The sequence below is a fragment of the Lutra lutra genome, chromosome 16, assembly GCF_902655055.1.
Source record: "Lutra lutra chromosome 16, mLutLut1.2, whole genome shotgun sequence".
NCBI lineage: Eukaryota > Metazoa > Chordata > Mammalia > Carnivora > Mustelidae > Lutra > Lutra lutra.
The window spans coordinates 21,850,257-21,868,327 of NC_062293.1; the positions used below are offsets into that span (position 1 = coordinate 21,850,257).

Below are 18,071 nucleotides of genomic sequence, written 5' to 3' on the forward strand. Positions count from 1 at the left end.
CCACCACATCTCTGAAAGGGACACCCAGGACACTCAAGGTCCAGCCTCCTCCACACATGGGAAGAGGGATGGGAAAGGGAGGGGCGATTATCCAAACACCTCTTGGTGGGAAATGGGAGGAAAGGGCCTCATCTGGAAGGTTTCCTACAAAAAGGGTGACCATTGCCCCATGCATGTATGGGGGCCACCTAGGCCTCCTAGGAACTGCCTGAACCCTGGCACCAGCCCCTAGGCAGGGAGAGCAGGGCAATGAGGCTGCCTCCATCTCCAACACGTGAATTTTGATCTGTCGTGCTTCGCTGCCCAGGACTGAGGAGCTTGGGTCACCAGGCCACCCAGTCCTGCACAAAAAGGAGGAGATGCCTGGCTCCCTGAGGCCCATGGCCTCCTCTGGTCACGGAGAAGGAACAGCTTAGGGAGAAGCTCAGAAGCTGGGGTTCTGGATAGGAAGAGAAGTTGTTTACTAGGAAGAGGGGAGGGGTAGGGAAACCCACACACTCACAGAGGGAGGGAGCAGGAAAGGGGCATTGCCTAACCTGGGTGGGGAAAGCCAGAGAAGGCTCCGCTTGCCCGAAATGTGAGCACCCCACCCTAGGGAGAAAAGGTTACCAGGGTGGGAAGTGGGGGATCCGGAAACCCTCCCCACCTCTAAGAAAGAGGAAGAAGCTTGCAACATTTAGAGGAGGGCATGGCATCTGCTCATCTGACACAGGGTGGGCAAGAGCCCAGGCCACGCCCTGCGTCCCTCCAACTCTGAGCAGTGCCCGGGGCTCTGTTCCCATCACCTGGGGAAGGACAACTTATCCACAGGTACCAGGTTATAAGGCCCCGAATTCTCCCACCCTGGCAGGAAGCAGACATTTCAGTTACCCCCGCCAAGAATACAAATTCCAGTCCCTGTAGACACATGGACCCACAGACATGCCCACCCACTCCCCAGCAACTCTGAACCCAGAGACTGGCCTTCCCTGTCTCCTAGCACAGACTGGAAGACCAGACCAGAATCAGAGGTCCCGACTCCCAGGTCACTGTGCCATCTGCCACTGCTGTGTGAGGGTGGAAGAGAGGGAGGAAACAGAAGATGGTGCGTGAATGGCATGACAGTGGAAATGGGCAGCACCTGCCTGCCCCTGGTCCCAGGTCATAAAGGGGAAGGCACAGACACGAAGCCCCTGTTCCGGCAGCCGGTGGGGCCTGGGAGGGAGGGGCTGTGGCACAGCCAAAGGAGGAGGTCCAGGAAGTGGTGGTGGCAGTGGGCAGACGGCCAGTGCGGGCAGCGAGGCGCCCGGCCAGGGCCTGCCCCAGGGACAGAGAGACTCCCTGGCTCCGGGGAGAGAGTGCTGCCCCCACACTGAGAAGGGGACACTGACCCAGCCCAGCCGGGCGCCCAGGGCAGTGGTGCCAGGCAGCCTGCCAGCGGCTGTGGGAGGGGCAGTGGGTGCCCGGGGCAGGGTGTTTAGTCCCTGCCCGCCAGGAGAGGTGGGACACGTTTCCCAGGTCAGCAGCTGACTGGCCAGCGGCTGTCCCTGGCCCATTCTGCAGCTTCCAACCCTTCCCGCCCCAGGCCAGGCCTGGGCTCCCTCCCCCACACCCCCAGCCCTGGCCTGGTGCCCAGCCGGGCCCTGGGGGCCAGAGTTACTGTAAGCGGCCTGGCAGGCCCGAGGCCTGGACTCTGCCAGCTGGCCAGGGCTGCTGCCGCCTCCCACTACCTGGCTCGGCCAGCCTGGGAAGGGTACTGAGACCCCCGTCCTGCCAGCAGGCGACCCCCATGGCAGAGGGTGGAGTCACAGAGGAAACACGGGCCCTGCCAAGAGCCTGCAGGCCAGCGCTGCCAGAGTCCAGGCCCAGCACCCCCTCCTGGGACACAGTGAGGTCGCCAGGCAGCTGTGGACGGAGCTGGCAGGGGGAGGGAGTGGGGGGGTCCGGCCGCCCTGGCCTGCTGCTCCTTCAAGCCCTTTCCCTCAGAAGCACTGGCTGGGGTGGGGCGGAGGTGGGGTGCCACTCTCACGAGAGTTGCCATTTCCACCAAATGTCGAGAGGTTTGTTTACCCGCCTCTGGCCTCTGTGTCCAGTCCTTGGAGCTATTTATAAGGCCCTCAACAGCACGGCTCAGGAGAGGGCGCCAGGAGCCCCGAGCAACAGCATTATTGCTGCCCTCCCTCTACTGCCCCCAACACCAGACAGGACCACTGTGATCGGCCTACAAGCCTTTCATCCTTGAGACCCCCATCCTCTACCCCCCAACACACACTAATGATGGTCCTCCTCATCCGGAGAAGGTGTCACTGGCAGAGGCCCAGCCCCACAACCTGCTGCCCTCCACAACGCGCCCACCCACCGAGCCTCCCGCCACCCCACTTACTGGCTGGGGACGGTGTGCTATAGCCGCTAACTGGGAGCTGGTGCTGGAGAGTGGTCAGAGCGCCTGGCGGGGAGAGGCCGCCCAGCATAGGCGGGAAGAAGAAGGCGTAGGGGGGCACCGGGTAGCCATTGAGGTGCCCTCCCCCAGGTGTTGGGCAGGAACTGCTGTTGCTGGCCATGCCAAGCAGCCACAGTCAGAAGGGCAGGCAGACAGTCTGGCAGGAGGCTCTGGCGGGCTTCAGGCTGCCCCTCCTCGGGGCATGGGGCCTGGGCCCAGAGGGGTTTGGGTGGTTAGCCCACCCCCCCTTCTGTCCTGGAGCTGCTGTCCAAGGCCAGCAGGCTAATCTCAGCCTCCTGGATCCCCCACTCTAGCTGGGGGCCGGGTGGGTTGGGGGATGTCCCAAGAGCTGGTCCTTTGGTCAAGCAGTTCTGTGAGCTGGCACTTTTCTGGGAAGGTCCAGAGCTGGCCTTCAGGACACCGAAGAGGATGCCTCTCCTGGATGGGCCCTGGCTAGGCAGCTGGGGGGGCCATGTCCTGTGGCACTGCAGAAAAAGAGAAGACAGGTGAGTGGGCACCAAGGAGTGGGTACTTGGGCATTCCCCATGGAGCTCCCCAACCTGGGCGGCCGGAGATTTTCCCGTGGCACCCGGCTGAGCAGACAGCTGGCACTATGCCTGGCTGGCAGAGACAGCCTGGGAGTAGGGCCCAGACACTGCTGGGGGTGGTAGGATAGCACAGCCAGGCTGGGGAAACGAGGATAGGGCCCAGAGCCACAAAGGGCCTCTCACCCACAGTCCTGAGGGGAAAGGTCAGGGTCTGCCACCCCAGAGGATCCTTGTAGCAGAGGCGGGCAGCTGGCCCACCTCCCCCCAGCGTGGGTTACCTGAGGTCAAGATGCAAAGAACCGTGTGCTTGGGGTGGGGGTGGGGGGGGGCAGGAGGAAAAGCCGCTTCCCTAAAGCATTGGCACTTCTCAGAAAAATGACTCCTAGGCCAGGGGGCCCCTGTTACACCACTTCCCCCCAAAATCCAAGCCCTAGCACCCCAGATGGGTTTGTCCCACAGGCCCAGGGAGGAGGCCCGCTGCCATACACACAAATAGGGAAATGGGAACCCAGGACTCTTGGGTGTCACCTCTGATGCTTACCAGCATGATGGGCCACCCGTGGGCAGGCCATCAGGAGTGCAGTGACTGCCCAGAGTGGATGCCCCCTACCCCTAACAAATGAAGGGGTAGGGGGGACTGATGAACTCAAAGCTCACCCACACAAGGGGACCTGGGAGGGCTCAGTTGGTTAAGCCTCTACCTTGGGCTCAGGTCATGATCTCAGGCTCCTGGGATGAGCCCCACATCAGACTCTCTGCTCATCAGGGAGCCTGCTTCTTCCTCTGCACCACCCTCCCCCCAGCTTATGCGCTCTCTCTCTCTCAAATAAATAAATGAATAAATATCTTTTTTTAAAAAGTTTAAAAAAAACAGTTCACCCACACACTGTCTGCAGAAACCACATTCCTGGATGGGGTGGGAAGTGGGTACAAGATGAAGGACCAGATGGCCCCCCAACAGTGTGGACACAGATCCATACCTGTCTGAACAGCTGGGACCAGAGGACACGCACTGATAACACCGTGGGGCAGAGACAGAGATGAACCTGGAGATCCCAGGACACAGTGAGACAGGGAGGCAGCAGCAAGAGCAGAGAGAAAGGGGAAAAGAGAAGCATCCACAAGAGGATGCTTCAAATCAAACCCACTTGGGGCACAGGATATCCATACATAAATACCTATGCACGAATGTATTTCTATATGAATGTAGGCACATACACATATGGCATATACATGGCATTATATATATGTGAAAACCCTAGATGAAAGACCAAAGCAAAGAGACAGACAGAAACACAGCCATTTAAAACCACAGTGAGGGGCGTCTGGGTGGCTCAGTGGGTTAAGCCTCTGCCTTCGGCTCAGGTCATGGTCTCAGGGTCCTGGGATCAAGCCCCGCATCAGGCTCTCTGCTCAGCCAGGAGCCTGCTTCCCCCTCTCTCTCTGCCTGCCTCTCTGCCTACTTGTGATCTCTCTCTGTCAAATTAATAAATAAAATCATTTTTAAATAAATAAATAAACAAAACCACAGTGAGATACCACTTCATATCCACTAAGGTGGCTATAATCAAAAAGACTAATAACGAGGGAGGAATTGGAACCCTCCTCCAAGGCTGGAGGGAATATGAAATAGGACAACTGCTTTGGGCAACAGTGTGGCAGTTAAACAGTTACCCTAGGATCCAGCCTGTTCCCTTCCCAGGTATCTACCCAAGAAGAGATATAAAAACAAGTTCACACAGAAACTTGTACATGGACGTTCATACCAGTATTACTCATAAAATGGCCAACAAGTAGACCCAACCCAAATATCTATCAACTAATGGGTAAAGGGAATGTTGTGCAGCCATATGGAAGCTTATTCTATCACAGAAAGGAATGTGGTACCGAGATACACTACTACAACATGGGTACACCTTAAAAACCTTACGCTAGTTCTAGAGGGCCACATTCTGATGATTCCATTTATATGAAATGTCCAAGGTAAGCACATCTGTAAAGACAGAGAGTAGACTGTGGTTACCAGGGGCTAGGAGGTGGGTCTGCAGAAAACGGGAGGTGACTGCTGAGAGCTAGGGGGGCTCTTTTTGGAGTGCTGACTATTTTCTAAAATGGATTATGGTGACAGTCGCACAAGCGGTACATATACAAAAACCACTGAATTGTACACTTTAGTGGCTGGATTTTATGGTATGTGAATTACATTTCAATAAAGCTCTTAAAAAGAAGGAAGGAGGGACGCCTGGCTGGCTCCGTCAGCAGAGCATGCCAACTCTTGATGTCTGGGTCTTGAGTTTGAGCCCCGTGTTGGCAGTAGAGTTTACTTAAAAATAAAAAATAAATATTAAAAAAAGAAGAAAGGAAGGGAAAAGGAAAGAGAAAAAAGGAAAAACAGGGTCCCGAAGAACCAAACTAAGGACTGCCTCTGTGTCCAACGCGTAACCTTCCTCCTCCCTCTCCCCTCCCCCTCCCCCTGCCCAAGCTCAGGCCACGCCAGGTCCAAAGCCCCAGGCTTCGGGCTCTGACCTGGAGTCCAGAGGACAAGCACACAGCCAGAGTTTGGCCAAGCACCATGCCTAGGATGGAGGAGTTCCTGCCAAGGCCACTGTGGACAAGGCCAGGACTTCTGGGCCCAGCTGGGCCATGCTGAGGGAGGGGGAGGTGGGGACAGGTACTTGCTAGGGAAGGGGGCAGCTCCCCCAGAAGTGAACCATAATGCCTCTCTCCTTACTCCTGAAGGAGGTGCCCCTTTCCCTCCCCAGGCCCCTGCTGATTCCCTCCCAGGCTGAGAAGGCTGACGTCAGAGGAACAGGGGCCCCACCCATCGGGCCAGCTGCCACCCCAGGCCCCCCCACCCCGGTGGGGCCCCACACAACGGGAACTCTGGAGCTGAGGGAGCCAGGCTGAAGGGAAGGAGGGGTTGGCTGAGCCTCATCAGCGTTGACAGTCGGACACACACACACACACACACACACACACTTGCAGAGACACACACACGTAGGTCTATGGAAACGTGTCCGGGTGGGCAAGAGCATGCTTGCGTGCCCCAGCCTGTGTGTGTGCGGGCACGCACGCGAGGAGAGAGAACCTGGAGATACCATCTCTCTACACCTGGCTTTAGCACACAATGAACATGGTTCAGGGGTTGTGTGCACGGCCCCAGGACACACCTCCCCACAGACACACGACCACAGCCCCAGAGCTTCCCAAGCTGCACATTCCCTGGCCCTCCCACAGCCAGGCCTGGCCTTTGCATCTGCCTCCCTGAGGGCCCAGCCCCAAACACACACACTGAGGGGCACCCTCTGACAAACACTTGGGCGGGTTCACGTCATACAGGGGCCTGCCTCCCTGAGGTAAGGTCCAGGAGCTGACGCCCGGAAAGCCATTCACTCCAGACCCCAGGCCTCCTGACCCAGCTTTTGGGGGCAAAGGGTAGATTCTGTCAGTCCTGTCTGGACCCCTGGCATTCCAGCCTGACCCCCAGAGGAGAGAGAACTAGAGAGAACTAACGCCTCAACTCTGCCCGTGAGGAGTCAGACATTGAACCGAGCCTCAAACCCCCTGCCTCCAAACCCACACCCCAGGGAGATACTGAAATGCCTCCCCAACCCCATCAGAGCCTCACTATCCCTAATCCAGCTCAGCCTACAAACTCTGGTACAGAGTAACTCAGCTCCCGGGGTAGGGCCTTGAGCCATGGGAGGAGGTAAAGGTCAGAAAAATGGGCCAAGAGCCAGGCTGGCCAGGGAACAGGGATGGGCAAGGTCAGGAACGATGGGGCAGGGGCAAAGAGCACAGGCCCTGATTCATCTCTCTGGAGCCATGACCCTTGGGGAGGCACCTGGGCCCCAGCCCCCTGCACCCAGGGGGAGAGAAGACACCGTCAGAGAATCAAAACCAGCACCAAAGAAAAGGAAAACAAACTACCCACATCCAACCTCCACCCTATACCCGCCAGCTTCATGGCCCATAGGTACCCTCCTGCAAGGGAGAGAAAACCACAGGCCCACACTCCAATACGCTGAGTCTCGCCTGGGCACAGCAGAAGAGGGTAGGAGCTGGAGGGCCCACCACCAGCCACGCACCCAGCCCACTGCAGCCTCCCTTCACTCCCAAAAGGTGCCAGGATACCTTCTCCACTGTCAGGCGTCCCCAGCTGCCCAGTCCTTATGTCCCTAGACTCACATCCCCAGAGAAGAAGGCAAGAGCTGACGGAGCCATGAAGATAGTAGAACAAGAGGTCTGAAGGGTCAAATCTCAGCTCTGCCACTCTGGGTGACCGTAGGCATGTCACTTAACCTCTTTTTTTTTTTTTTTTTTTTTAAAGATTTTATTTACTTATTTGACAGAGAGAGATCACAAGCAGACGGAGAGGAAGGCAGAGAGAGAGAGAGGGAAGCAGGCTTCTTGCTGAGCAGAGAGCCCGATGTGGGACTCGATCCCAGGACCCTGAGATCATGACCTGAGCCGAAGGCAGCGGCTTAACCCACTGAGCCACCCAGGCGCCCGTCACTTAACCTCTTGAAGTATCTGTTTACTTGCTTGTGAGCTGTAGCCCTCAACAACTGGGGGTGTGATTTCAGACAGACAAGTCTGGAAAGCACATAGCACAGCACTGGGCATACAGGAGGTGCTAGGGAACCGAGCCTGTCCCCACACCTTTCACCAGCCCCGGTGCTTCCCTGGACCATGTGTCCGCTCTCCCTTCCCTCTCCCCAGCCACGGCTGGTGTCTGTGGACAGGCCCCAGACAGAGAGTTACCCATTTTGCAGGGTCTGCTTCCCCCAGACTGAGGACAGGGATGTGGGTGGAGGCCCAACCACAACACTTTCCCAAATTCCCTTCTTTCATTTCACAAACCAAAAAAGGGAAACCTTTGGATTTGGGGAGGAGAGGAGGGGAAGAGAAATAGACTATTTCCTTTCCTATCCCCGGAGAAGAGGAGCCAGGGGTCCCCAAGTCCCACTGGCCCAGCCTCCCTTCTTCATTTATTCCCTCCTCTCCACTCCCCAGGCTCCCCTGCAACACTGGCTCCCAAGGAACAGAAGGCAGGCAGTCCCAGAGGGGCTGACAGAAGGGGATCAAGACTGGGGAACTTAAAAGAAGGGGAGACAGGGGCTTTCCTAAGCATTCTAGACAGTCAGTGAATCATAGGCAAATGACACCCAAAGTTCAGCTCAACTTGGGTGGGGGGCAAAGGGATACACAGAACGTGAGCCCTGGTAAAAACAAAGACCTGCCCCTTTGGACTCCCTACCCTACCAGGAGCTGGCAGGGCAGGGCAGGATAGGGGCAGATTTCAAACCAGAAGAGTGGGCTGGAACTATTTATAAACTTTCCAGGAAAACACACACACACACACACAGAGCCACAGTTCTCCCCTCCTCCAAGTTCTTCAGATCTTCAGCAAGGTTTGGGGAGCAGTGATGACCCCTATTCCTTCTTTCCCTTTTCCAAAGGTTCCTCTGTCCGAGGCGTTCACCCCTCTCTTCCCCCACAAGCCCACACACAGTCTGGCTACTCTGGTCCTCTGTTTACCTTTTGCTCATCAGGGTCCCAGCTGCAGAGAGCCAGCAAGGCCAGCCCCACTCGGAAAGAGATCAGCATCCCAAGGGGTCCTGCCTGAGTAGGATCACCTGGATGATGCTAGAACAGGTACTGGGCACCTCTTCCCTACCAGACCCGTGGGACCCCAGGCCTCCCTCACTGGAGCTAGGACTTGTTTGAAAACCTGCCCCAAACCTGTGCAGGCCCAGAGCCCATCCTCAGAGGGGGTTCAGGGAAGGCTGAAGTCTAGCATCTTCCTCTGGAGGCTGCCACTGGCCACTTGCCTCAAGAGGCAGCACTCCGCCCCAGGAGAATGCATCTGATGTCTCCTCAGTGGGCCTGGTCCCAGGTTCTGCCCCGGCTACCCAGGATCACCAGACCTGCACATGCCCACAGGCTTGGCAGCAACTGAATACGAAGCAGAAAGGGCGAATGGAAGAGCCCAAGCCCGGGACGGACCAGGTTCTGGGAGAAGGAAAGGCAAGTCTCAGAGGGCACGATGGCGCCTCCAATGCCTGTGTTCCCCAGGGAATGCACCCCAAAGCCCCCAAAAGACGTGCTCAGGACCTCCGAAGATCAGGGTGCTGAGGGGCCTCCCAGAACCCACTGGGTCTTCTTTCAGAGCAGGGAGTAGGTGAAAGGGCAGGGGGCAGCCCAGGCCTCAGGGAGAGGGAGCAACCTACGGGGAAGGAAGAAAACAGGAAGAGGAAGAGATGAGCCTGCTGAAGCCACAGCCAGACCACAGGAGTTTGTGGACCAAACAAAGGCACCTCTGTCTGGGTGGGGGACCAAAGGGGCACAGACAAAGGGGACCCCCCAGCTTGGAAACCACCGTTCTTAGACCCAGGCTGTCATGGGGCTTTCCCCACCCTCCCCTTGCCAACTGCCCCCTCACCACTCGTCTGCCCACTCCGCCATGCAGGAAGCACAGCTCTCTCACAACAGAAGCACAGAGCTCCCACAGAGTGGGTGTGCATGTGCGTGTGCGTGCGTGTGTGTGTGTGTGTGTGTGTGCGCGCGCGGCAACCCCCACCCCCCACCACGCTCATCCCCTCAGCCTGCCCTAAAGCTGAGACTGCGAGATTCTGAATCCCAGGGCAGACAGTCAGCAGGACACCGCACTACCAGTCCCCTCCCAGCACCTCTCCCTGGGGACCCAGACTGCAGGGAAGCTGGAAACGCGCCCCCCACTCCTGCCTCAGGATATCCTTTTGGCTCTGACCCCAGACCAGGCCTGAGTCAGACTGTACCCCGCCCCAAACCCCCCCATCCATCGACCCCCCAGGAACTTCCTCCTCTACACCCACCTACCAGTTGGGGGTTAGAACTAGGGGGAATCTCTTCTCCTCTCCATCCCTGGCTTAAGAGGAAAGCCCACAGGGGGTGGGAAAAATGGGTCACAAAGTCTCGTGGCCTTCCCCTTAAGGCACAGGGCCCCTGCACACCCAGACAGAAGCTGGTACAGGCAGTGTGCAGGGGTGAGGATGGTCCGTAGGCCACCACCCCCACCTCCCCACCACCGAAAACACACACACAACCTGCTCAGAGCCTCCTCCCACTCCAGCCTGAACCCCAAGAAATCACAGAAGCTCCCTGAGGAAGGCAGTTTCCATGAGAACACAAGATGGGAGACGGTTCCAGGGGTAAAAGGAGATAGGGAGCTGAGGTTCCTCAAACGTCTGTGAAACATCTTTAAGGGAACATGACCCAGGCTGGAGGGGACAGGGTCTGCACAACGGGTCAGACTCACAGTCAGCCACAGTTAAGCACAGCCTGACACGGTCACACTCTCCCCAACACTCGGTCTAAGTAGGTGGCTGTGACTCCTTCCCACAGACAGAAGTCTGGGGGGCCCTGGGGGAATCTGGGGCATCAGAGACCACACACACTCAGCCTGAAACAGCCCCCAGGGCAGGCTCCCCCAAGTCCCCCCCACAACTGTGGGTCTGGGGGGAGGGGCAGCTCCCTCCCCACAAGAACCAGGGTAGTGCCCACGGCAGCCATCTCCATGGTAACCAACAACAAACATCCCAGGAACCACAGTGGGACAGGAAGTGACGGGCACGTGACAGGAAGACATTTTTTTCAGTGTGGGGGGGTGATAATGATTGTTAGCAGCCCCTGGAGAATCAGCTGTCCCCTAAGCTTCCCCCACTCAGAGCGGGAGGGGAGGGGGCCAGCCAGGAGGGTGGCCACCCCCCTACCGCAGTGTGTGAGGTTGGTCCGCAGGGTTGACATGCCCTCCCTCCCAGCCTGCCACTCACGGTTCTCCCCCTGGCTCCCCCTCCCCTCCACTTCCTGCCGTGACTAGAGATCAGAGAACTCCCCACCGCAGCTTCCCCTTCTCAAGTCTCGATTCCTGGGCTGGAGGTTTCACTGTGGGCCAAGGGACAGAAGGAAGGAGGGCTGGGGATCTGCGGTAGGACCCAGGGGACAGAGGCTCCGGGGGAGGGGCCAGGAGGGAGCCACGCCTAGGTAGGTGTGTACACAGAGGCCCACAGCGAGTGGGTCATAGTGACACACAGGCCGGGCACGGTGACATGCAGAGACTGCCTGACCTCAAGCAGCTCTGGGGGGAGGGGAGCAGAGCCACTGGATCCAGCCAGTGCGCCCCACTCCAGCTCTGTCCTGAGCCTCCGGGTTCATCTCAGGCAGCTGCTGGCCGCCAGACAGGCGAGATCCCAACTGTACCCAGCCCCCGCCGCCTCTCCCCTGCCTTTTGTGCTGAGGAATCCCCCCTCCCTGCTCCAAGGTGCCGGCCCAGACGAGGGCACCTTGGCGGAAGGTGGGGGGGGGATGGAACCTCCCTCCACCCCCCCTCCCCTTCTCTGCAGATGTCCCAGACTATATTTAGCCCAAACTGGGCGGCTAGCCAGACCCAGACTCCCCACTGGTCGGGAGCTGAGCTCCCAGTTTTTATGCAATTAAAACATTAACAGAGAACCACCCCCATCCACAACCCCCATGCCCCCCAGCCCTCCCAGAGCAGCAGAGCTCAGTTAACTTAAACAAGGCCAGCCCAGCTCTGCAGCCAGAGAATGGGGTGGGGGGGTCACTGGGCAAACAGCAATAAACTCATTCCTCTGCCCACCTCTCGGGCCCTGCCCCCACAGGCAGGACTGGGACATCATCCATGAGATCAGGTTGACACTTGGGGGGGCAGGCTTTCCTTGTTCCGGGGCCGGAAGGGAAAAGCATATCCAGTGCAGAGGTGGGGGGGGTGGAGGGGTGCCTGGTTGCAGAAATTCCACCTGTCATTTGTAGCCCCCTCCATGGCCAGCTCGAGTTACGGGGCTGGGGGTTGGCAACAGGTGCTGGCCAGCCTGGCAGCAGTCTAATCCCCCACCCGCTCCCCAGGGCTGACAGTGGTGCCTGGAGGTCCCAGCAGGGGCCGGGCAAGCAGGATGCTGGGTGGGAGAAGGAGGCATCACTGCCAGGCAGGTGGAGGCGGCGGCAGCCCAAGGCCCTTCTGTATGACCCGGCTCCCTAGACTCTGTGACGTTTGTCAGTGGGTCTGGAGAAGACAGGGAAACCTGAGTTCTCTAGCACCTAGTTCATTTCCCCATGATGCCAGGCGGGCGGGCTAGAGTGTGGGAGGTCTGTCTGCCTGCCTCTTCCTCCTCCTCCTCTCCAAATTCCAGGAACAGGCAAGGGAGGCTCCAGTTGCGGAGAGAGAGGGAGAGCAAGCAGGCGGTCCCAGCTGGGGGGGGTGGGGTGGGCGGGGACTGGAGCGGGAGGCAAGATCCAGACGAGCAAGAGACACCCACACCCGAGCCAGACCCAGACGGGGGACAGACACACTGCTGCTGACACATTCTCACACTCTGGGCCTGGTCCCCGCATGCCGCCCACCCTGTAGGGACACCCAGACACTCTCAGCCAATCCTGCCAATCCCCAGAACACTCCCTGGACACACACAGAGATCCAGGCCCTCGCCCCCACCCTCCATCCCCCTACAAACCGTGTGGGCTCTAGACAGCAGCCAGAGGGTGGAGAGGGGAATGGAGGGAAGACAGCAGGCATCAGAGGGGATGCGCAGCCAAAGCCCTGGGAGCTAGGGTATCAGTTGCCACACTCCTTTCCCAAAACCCAGTAAGTCAAAACTACCCTGGCCGTCTTGCCTGGGACCCTGCCAGCTTCCCACTCTCCCCCAAACCACTGCCACCAGGAAGGGGCGTGGGGCACTGGGCAAGCGGAGATTACCACGTTCATTCTTCACAGGGACAGGATTACCTTCCCCAAATGCCTACCACCCTAGATCAGGGACACTGCTCCTAAACAGACCTCCAGAAAGGACCAACACAGCCACCCCTCAGCCCAGCCCAGGTCCGGCCCTGCCTTGCCCCAGCCCATACCGCCCAAAGGACAGGGAACTGGGCACTGAGCTTTTGTATTTTGGAGCACATCCCACCCTCGTGTCATACAGCTCTGAGAACTACCCCACTAAAGAACTTCGAATCTGAGCTAGAAGTGGGTTGGGGGAAAGGTCCTTGGGATTGGTGGGGGGCAAAGCTAGCTTCTAAGACGGAAGGATTTAGGGAAGGGGAGCTAATTAACTAGGGTCTGGGTCAATGCCCCAAAAACAGATTTGAAAGGCCACTCAGACCATGTCCTCTCCCCCACACCAGACGAGGTAGCAGGAACCACGTCATGGCACATGTGGGTGACTGTGCCCAGTGGGGGAGGCACAGGGGTGATCAGGAGGGGGCTGCCCACAGCTAGCTTCCTGCCAGGCTGCCACATGGTTGGGAGTAGGAGGTGGACCAGAAAAGTGTCCCAGAATGGTAGCAGGGGCATTTAGGGTCAAAAAAAGGATGGAAATTTAGGGGTTATAGGAGGAGATGGCCAGGAATAAGCCATTCCAAGCCCAGGGTCTTTTCAGAACTGCTACTTCATCCACACTGCCCTCACAAGTCTGGTGGTGAAATTCCTGCCGTGACCATTTCATGCACGTTCACTCACACCCTCAAGCTCCAAAGCTAAGATCCTCAGCTCCCAAGGGCCTAATGCAGTCTGACTCTAGCGACCGCTCCATCTCAGGACCAACATGACCCAGACTCCCAAGCAAACTGATGTCCTCCCCCGTCCCTGTGCACTAAGATCTTTCATAGCAGCAAACTCCCTGACCGCCCCCCACCAACTTCCTCCAGCTCCAAATACTCTTTCTCTTGTTCTTCCCCCAGACTCATCTCCACCCCCCACAGGGGAAGCCCCAAGGTGCCAAGCCATCTCCACTCCAATCTGGGGCTTCCCCGACCCAGCCTCCCCATCAAGCACAAGGCCCTGGAGGAGAGTTTGGGGCTTAAGCCCACTTTGTAGCAAGACAAGCTGGCATCCTTACTGAATTACTTCCCTAGAACGACCCTGCCCTGTGACCACTGCAGCCAGGGAAGGGGACAGGAATCATCCATGAATCTCCCACCCAGGGAAGTGGAGGAGGGATGGCGGTCAGGAGCAAAGCTCCAGGGCAGGGTAGTGTTGTCAGGAACAAGTCCCTCTAAGAACATATACATATACACATGTGCACACAGCCCAAAGACAGAAGGCAATGTGGCAAAAGAGAAGGGAGCTGGCCCCAGGTGAGTGCTTTGGGTACCCCACCATGCCAGCACATGGGAACCCTATCCAAGAGAGGATGGACAGAGGCAGAAAAATTTCTCCCAAGGCTTCGGGGCTTTTTCTGTCTGATTTTCCCAGGAGTTGGTCCTCATCCCCAGCCTAGCACACTGGTGGCCGGACCCCCTTCCCACTGAGCAGCCTGACAATAGGGCAGTGCCCAGAGAAGAGGGAGGGCTCAGCCAAGCTGATTTCTCCAGCGCCCCCCCTTCCGCATACACATCTGGCTAGCAGCTTCCCCTCCTCGTGGGTGGCACCAGGTCCCATACACCCTCAGCAAAGCAAAGACAACCAGTCCATTCCGTCCTCCCCTCACCCCAAAAAGCTTCCACAACCCCACGGTAGCAACAGACCCAGAGACCTGCCTCGCCTGACTGCACTGACTCCCGCACCCAATTCAGTCGGCTCCCTCACTCCACGGGGGACACCAGCTGAGCGGGCCCCGCCCCCCAGCCGGCGGCTCCGGTGGGGGTGGGCCTCCGGGCTGATTCTCCCCAAACCACAGGGCAGCTCAGATAACAGGAGAGAAAGGAGGGGGCTAGTACGTTGGGCATCCGATCTCTCCCCAAACAGGTTTGAAAGTCTTTTTGTTTTGTTTGTTTTTGAAGAGAAAAAAGAGAGGGAGTAGGAGTTCCCAGCGGCGGTTTTGCCACAGCTCGGGCGCCGGGGACACGCGCGGCAGACGGCCCCAGATGCCCCACGGCTGCGCGCGAACACTCCGGCGCAGACATACGCACAGACTGGGCTCCCCCACCCTGGGCTCCGCCGCGGCGGAGTAGGAAGCCCAGGAAACCCCGGGTTCCCCTCGGAACCCGCCCGGCACCGGGTCCTCGCCCGCAGCTGGGGCAAGCGACGGGGCATGCCACGGGGCCCCGAAGCCCGCGGGAGCCGGGGCTCTCCAAAATCCCCGGGGCAGAGGTTACCTCACAGCCGGAGGAAGCAATCCGTCCAGGGCGCCCGCGGGCTCGGCGTCTGCCCTGACCCTGCGCCTCAGTGCTGCTAAGCGTCAGGGGTACGGGGTCCCGAGAGAGGAGCCGTCTGGGGGGCCGAGGCTCAGGGGCGCGGGGCGAAGGCAGCGGCCATGGCGAGTCACGTGCGGAGGCTGAAACTTTACCCGGAGCCCCAGACTGGGGGGGGGGCGCGGAGGGTGCAGAGCAAGAGGGGAGGCCCTCTCCCCCCCAGGCCCGCCTCCGCCCGCCCACTGACCAATCACCAGCTAGGGGCGGGCCCACAGGATCACGCCCCCCCCTTAACAGAACCGGGGAAGGGCGAGTCTTAAAGGAGCCGTGCCTGGTAGAAGGCCGGACCGTGGGAATCTGGGAGAATTCCCTTCCTCTACCCCAAAAGGAGAGATTCAGTACGAGGAGAAGTTCTGCGGAAAGAATGGAAAGAGGGCTCTGTAGAGAAAGGACAGCAGTGTGTGGTGTCGCAATCCCCTGCCCCCAACCACACACACCCACACTAGCTGGGGCACAGATCACACACACACAACACACAGCACACACACGCCCCACGCTTAAGCCAGGGAAGGCGGTATAATATGGAAGTTAATACATTGACTCTGGCCCCGGTTATCAAGCCCCTGACTCCCATAGTTATAATCCTCCAGGGATCAGTTGGAACTGAGAGTGTGCGACCTTGTGTAAGTCCCTTCCTTTCTCTGAATCTTAATTTTCTCATCTGCAAAAAAAGGAAGTGCAAGAGTAAGTAGACCTCCCTCGAGTAATAACTCCTCTCCTCTTCCCCCTAACACCTCGCCAGCTCAAGCGGGTCCCAGGAACTCGGGCCCAACCCAATCAATCCCCAGCGTCTCGGCGCCATGTACCCTTCCCCAAAAAGGGCAATGACCCTCGGATCTTCCAAGAGGCTAGCAGGGGGCGCTCGGGAGCACCCCTCCCGTGCTAGAAGACTCTCAGGCTCAAGCGTCTCTCTCCTGGCCCCAGCTGGAGGAGCCAGGAAAGCTCACGTTCTGGTTCTAGGGGGCCAGGATCTGAATCACTCTCCATCCGCAGAGACCTCAGTCCCCAACACAGCCACAGGCCGCCTCCGAGCCTGCCACTGCATTTGGAAGGATCATGTCCCCACCTCTAGCAGCCTCCTGGGGGATGAAAGCAGAATCAACTAAGGAACAACCCCCACCCCCAGAAGTGACCACAAGTCCCCCCACAGGACTTCCCACTGGAAGGGGAAGTGTCACACTCCCAGGCCTCCACCCCAGTGAGGAGACTCTCAGCCTGATCCGGCTGGCAGAGCTCTCAAAGCCACCGGCCTGACGGTCCCCGCTGTACAGACTAGGAACCGGAGGTGGGAAGACGGGAGCGGACACGGGGGTTCCGTCCGCCATCGCACTGGCTGCACAGTTGGGTGCAGAAGTGGGGTATCTGACTGCCTCCCTCCTGCTTTAGCCCCTCCCCGCGTTGGTAGGTAGGACAAGCCGGGTCGTTGGGACGCTCTGCTCTGAGGCCCGGCACAGGGAAAGGGTGCCCAGGCAGCGCTTCCCTAACCCCCTTCCCGCCCTCCAGGCCCGGTTGTCTCTCGCTCTCGTCTGGATTTCTGTCCACCGGTGCGAACCGCCCGCCCAGCCCCTCCCGTCCTGTCCCGTCCAGATCCATCCGCAAACATGCGCTCAGCGGGCAGGAATGCGCCAATGGCTCCCAGATGTGGACGCCGACGCTTAACCCCTTCCCCGCCAGCGCTCCTCTCCCCCCCCCCCCCCCCCCCCCCCCCCCGCCCCGCAACCAGGCCTTCCAGCCTGAGCCTAACCAGCAGCAGGGGGCGTCACCCGGGTGAGAAACCAGCCTGGGAGGGGACTCTGCACCAGCCACCCCTAGCCCGCACTGGCTCTTCCTGCCCCAGATTACACCAGTATCCCTTCCAGCTAAAGTTAGAGGGAAAGGACCACGAACACAAAAATTCAAGTATGCATAAACACAGGTAGGCTGCCTCCCGCGAAGGGCAGCCCTCACATACACCCGCCAGCGCAGAGGAGTCACATACACCCGTGTGCACGAGACTCAGATGTGTAAATGCACACGCAAGACACCCATATATGCATACCCATGTGCATGTTCAGAGCACACATGTGTACACCCCCACGTACACACGCAGGGGACACGTGTATCCACATTTTTTTGTAGAACAGAACAAGCCCATAAAAGATGCATTTGTGCACACACAAGGTCACAGAGTAGAGTGTGGGGCACACTCCTGAACAGACAGAGCGGTAGGGCCATGTGCTGATGAAGGAAGAAATTCATGCCCCCACACACCCATTCCCCATGGGGGGGCCAGACCCTCAGACACCCACAGGTATAAGCACACAGCCCACCGGCCTTTGTGGCACCAACCCCCTGCTCAGGGGACCCAGTGTCTAGCCCTACCCAGGCTTGACTCCAGGAAACAGGAGAGGTTCCCAGGTGGGAGGCCAGGAGTCCCCAGTCTGCAGCCGCTGAACTCCAGCTGTGCTGGACCCACAGCAGGGCCCCCACCCCCAACCTGCAGAGACCCTCACGCAGAAGGGGAGAAAAGTGCAGGAGGCAGCAGAAGGCCAGGAGACCGAGAAAAGCCACAGGCCCACAGGCTCCTCTTTAGGAAAGACACACTTTCTTGGGGCCTGCCTTTCCCCTCCCACACACAGAAGGCAATGGGCTGGGGAAGGAGCCTGAGCCACTGTTTTCCCAAGACAGGGATCCTTCTCCAAACTAGAGGAAACCCAAGGGAGCACCCAGGAGCCAAAGGAGATACAAAATAGCCCTGCGACCCCCCAGGAGGGTCCACACCTCCAGCAAAACAAGGCCTCCCTCTCACAGCCTCTGGGGAACTCTTAAAGAACAGCAGCCCTGGTAGCTTGAAGAGAGGATGGGAAGCACTGCCCTCCAAGGACCCCCGGGGTGCAGGCGGGGTGGGAGACATACGCTGGCAGCCTGCCCAGTGCCTG

At 58.8% G+C, this 18,071-nt stretch overlaps 1 protein-coding gene across 2 annotated transcripts in view; it reads right to left on the reverse strand.

Annotated features, from left to right (window-relative positions):
• RARA (retinoic acid receptor alpha) overlaps positions 1 to 18,071 on the reverse strand; it is a 44,518-nt gene that overhangs the window by 20,097 nt on the left and 6,350 nt on the right. The window contains exons 1-2 of one of the 2 annotated variants that reach the window (XM_047708561.1): positions 15,058 to 15,265; positions 2,363 to 2,904 (exon numbers count right to left, since the gene is read on the reverse strand). In XM_047708561.1, coding sequence (XP_047564517.1) covers positions 2,363 to 2,540 — 178 coding nt within the window. In that variant the 5' untranslated portion in view covers positions 2,541 to 2,904; positions 15,058 to 15,265. Of the gene's footprint in view, positions 1 to 2,362; positions 2,905 to 15,057; positions 15,266 to 18,071 lie in introns of those variants that run through there. The other variant, XM_047708562.1, reaches the window with a different exon arrangement.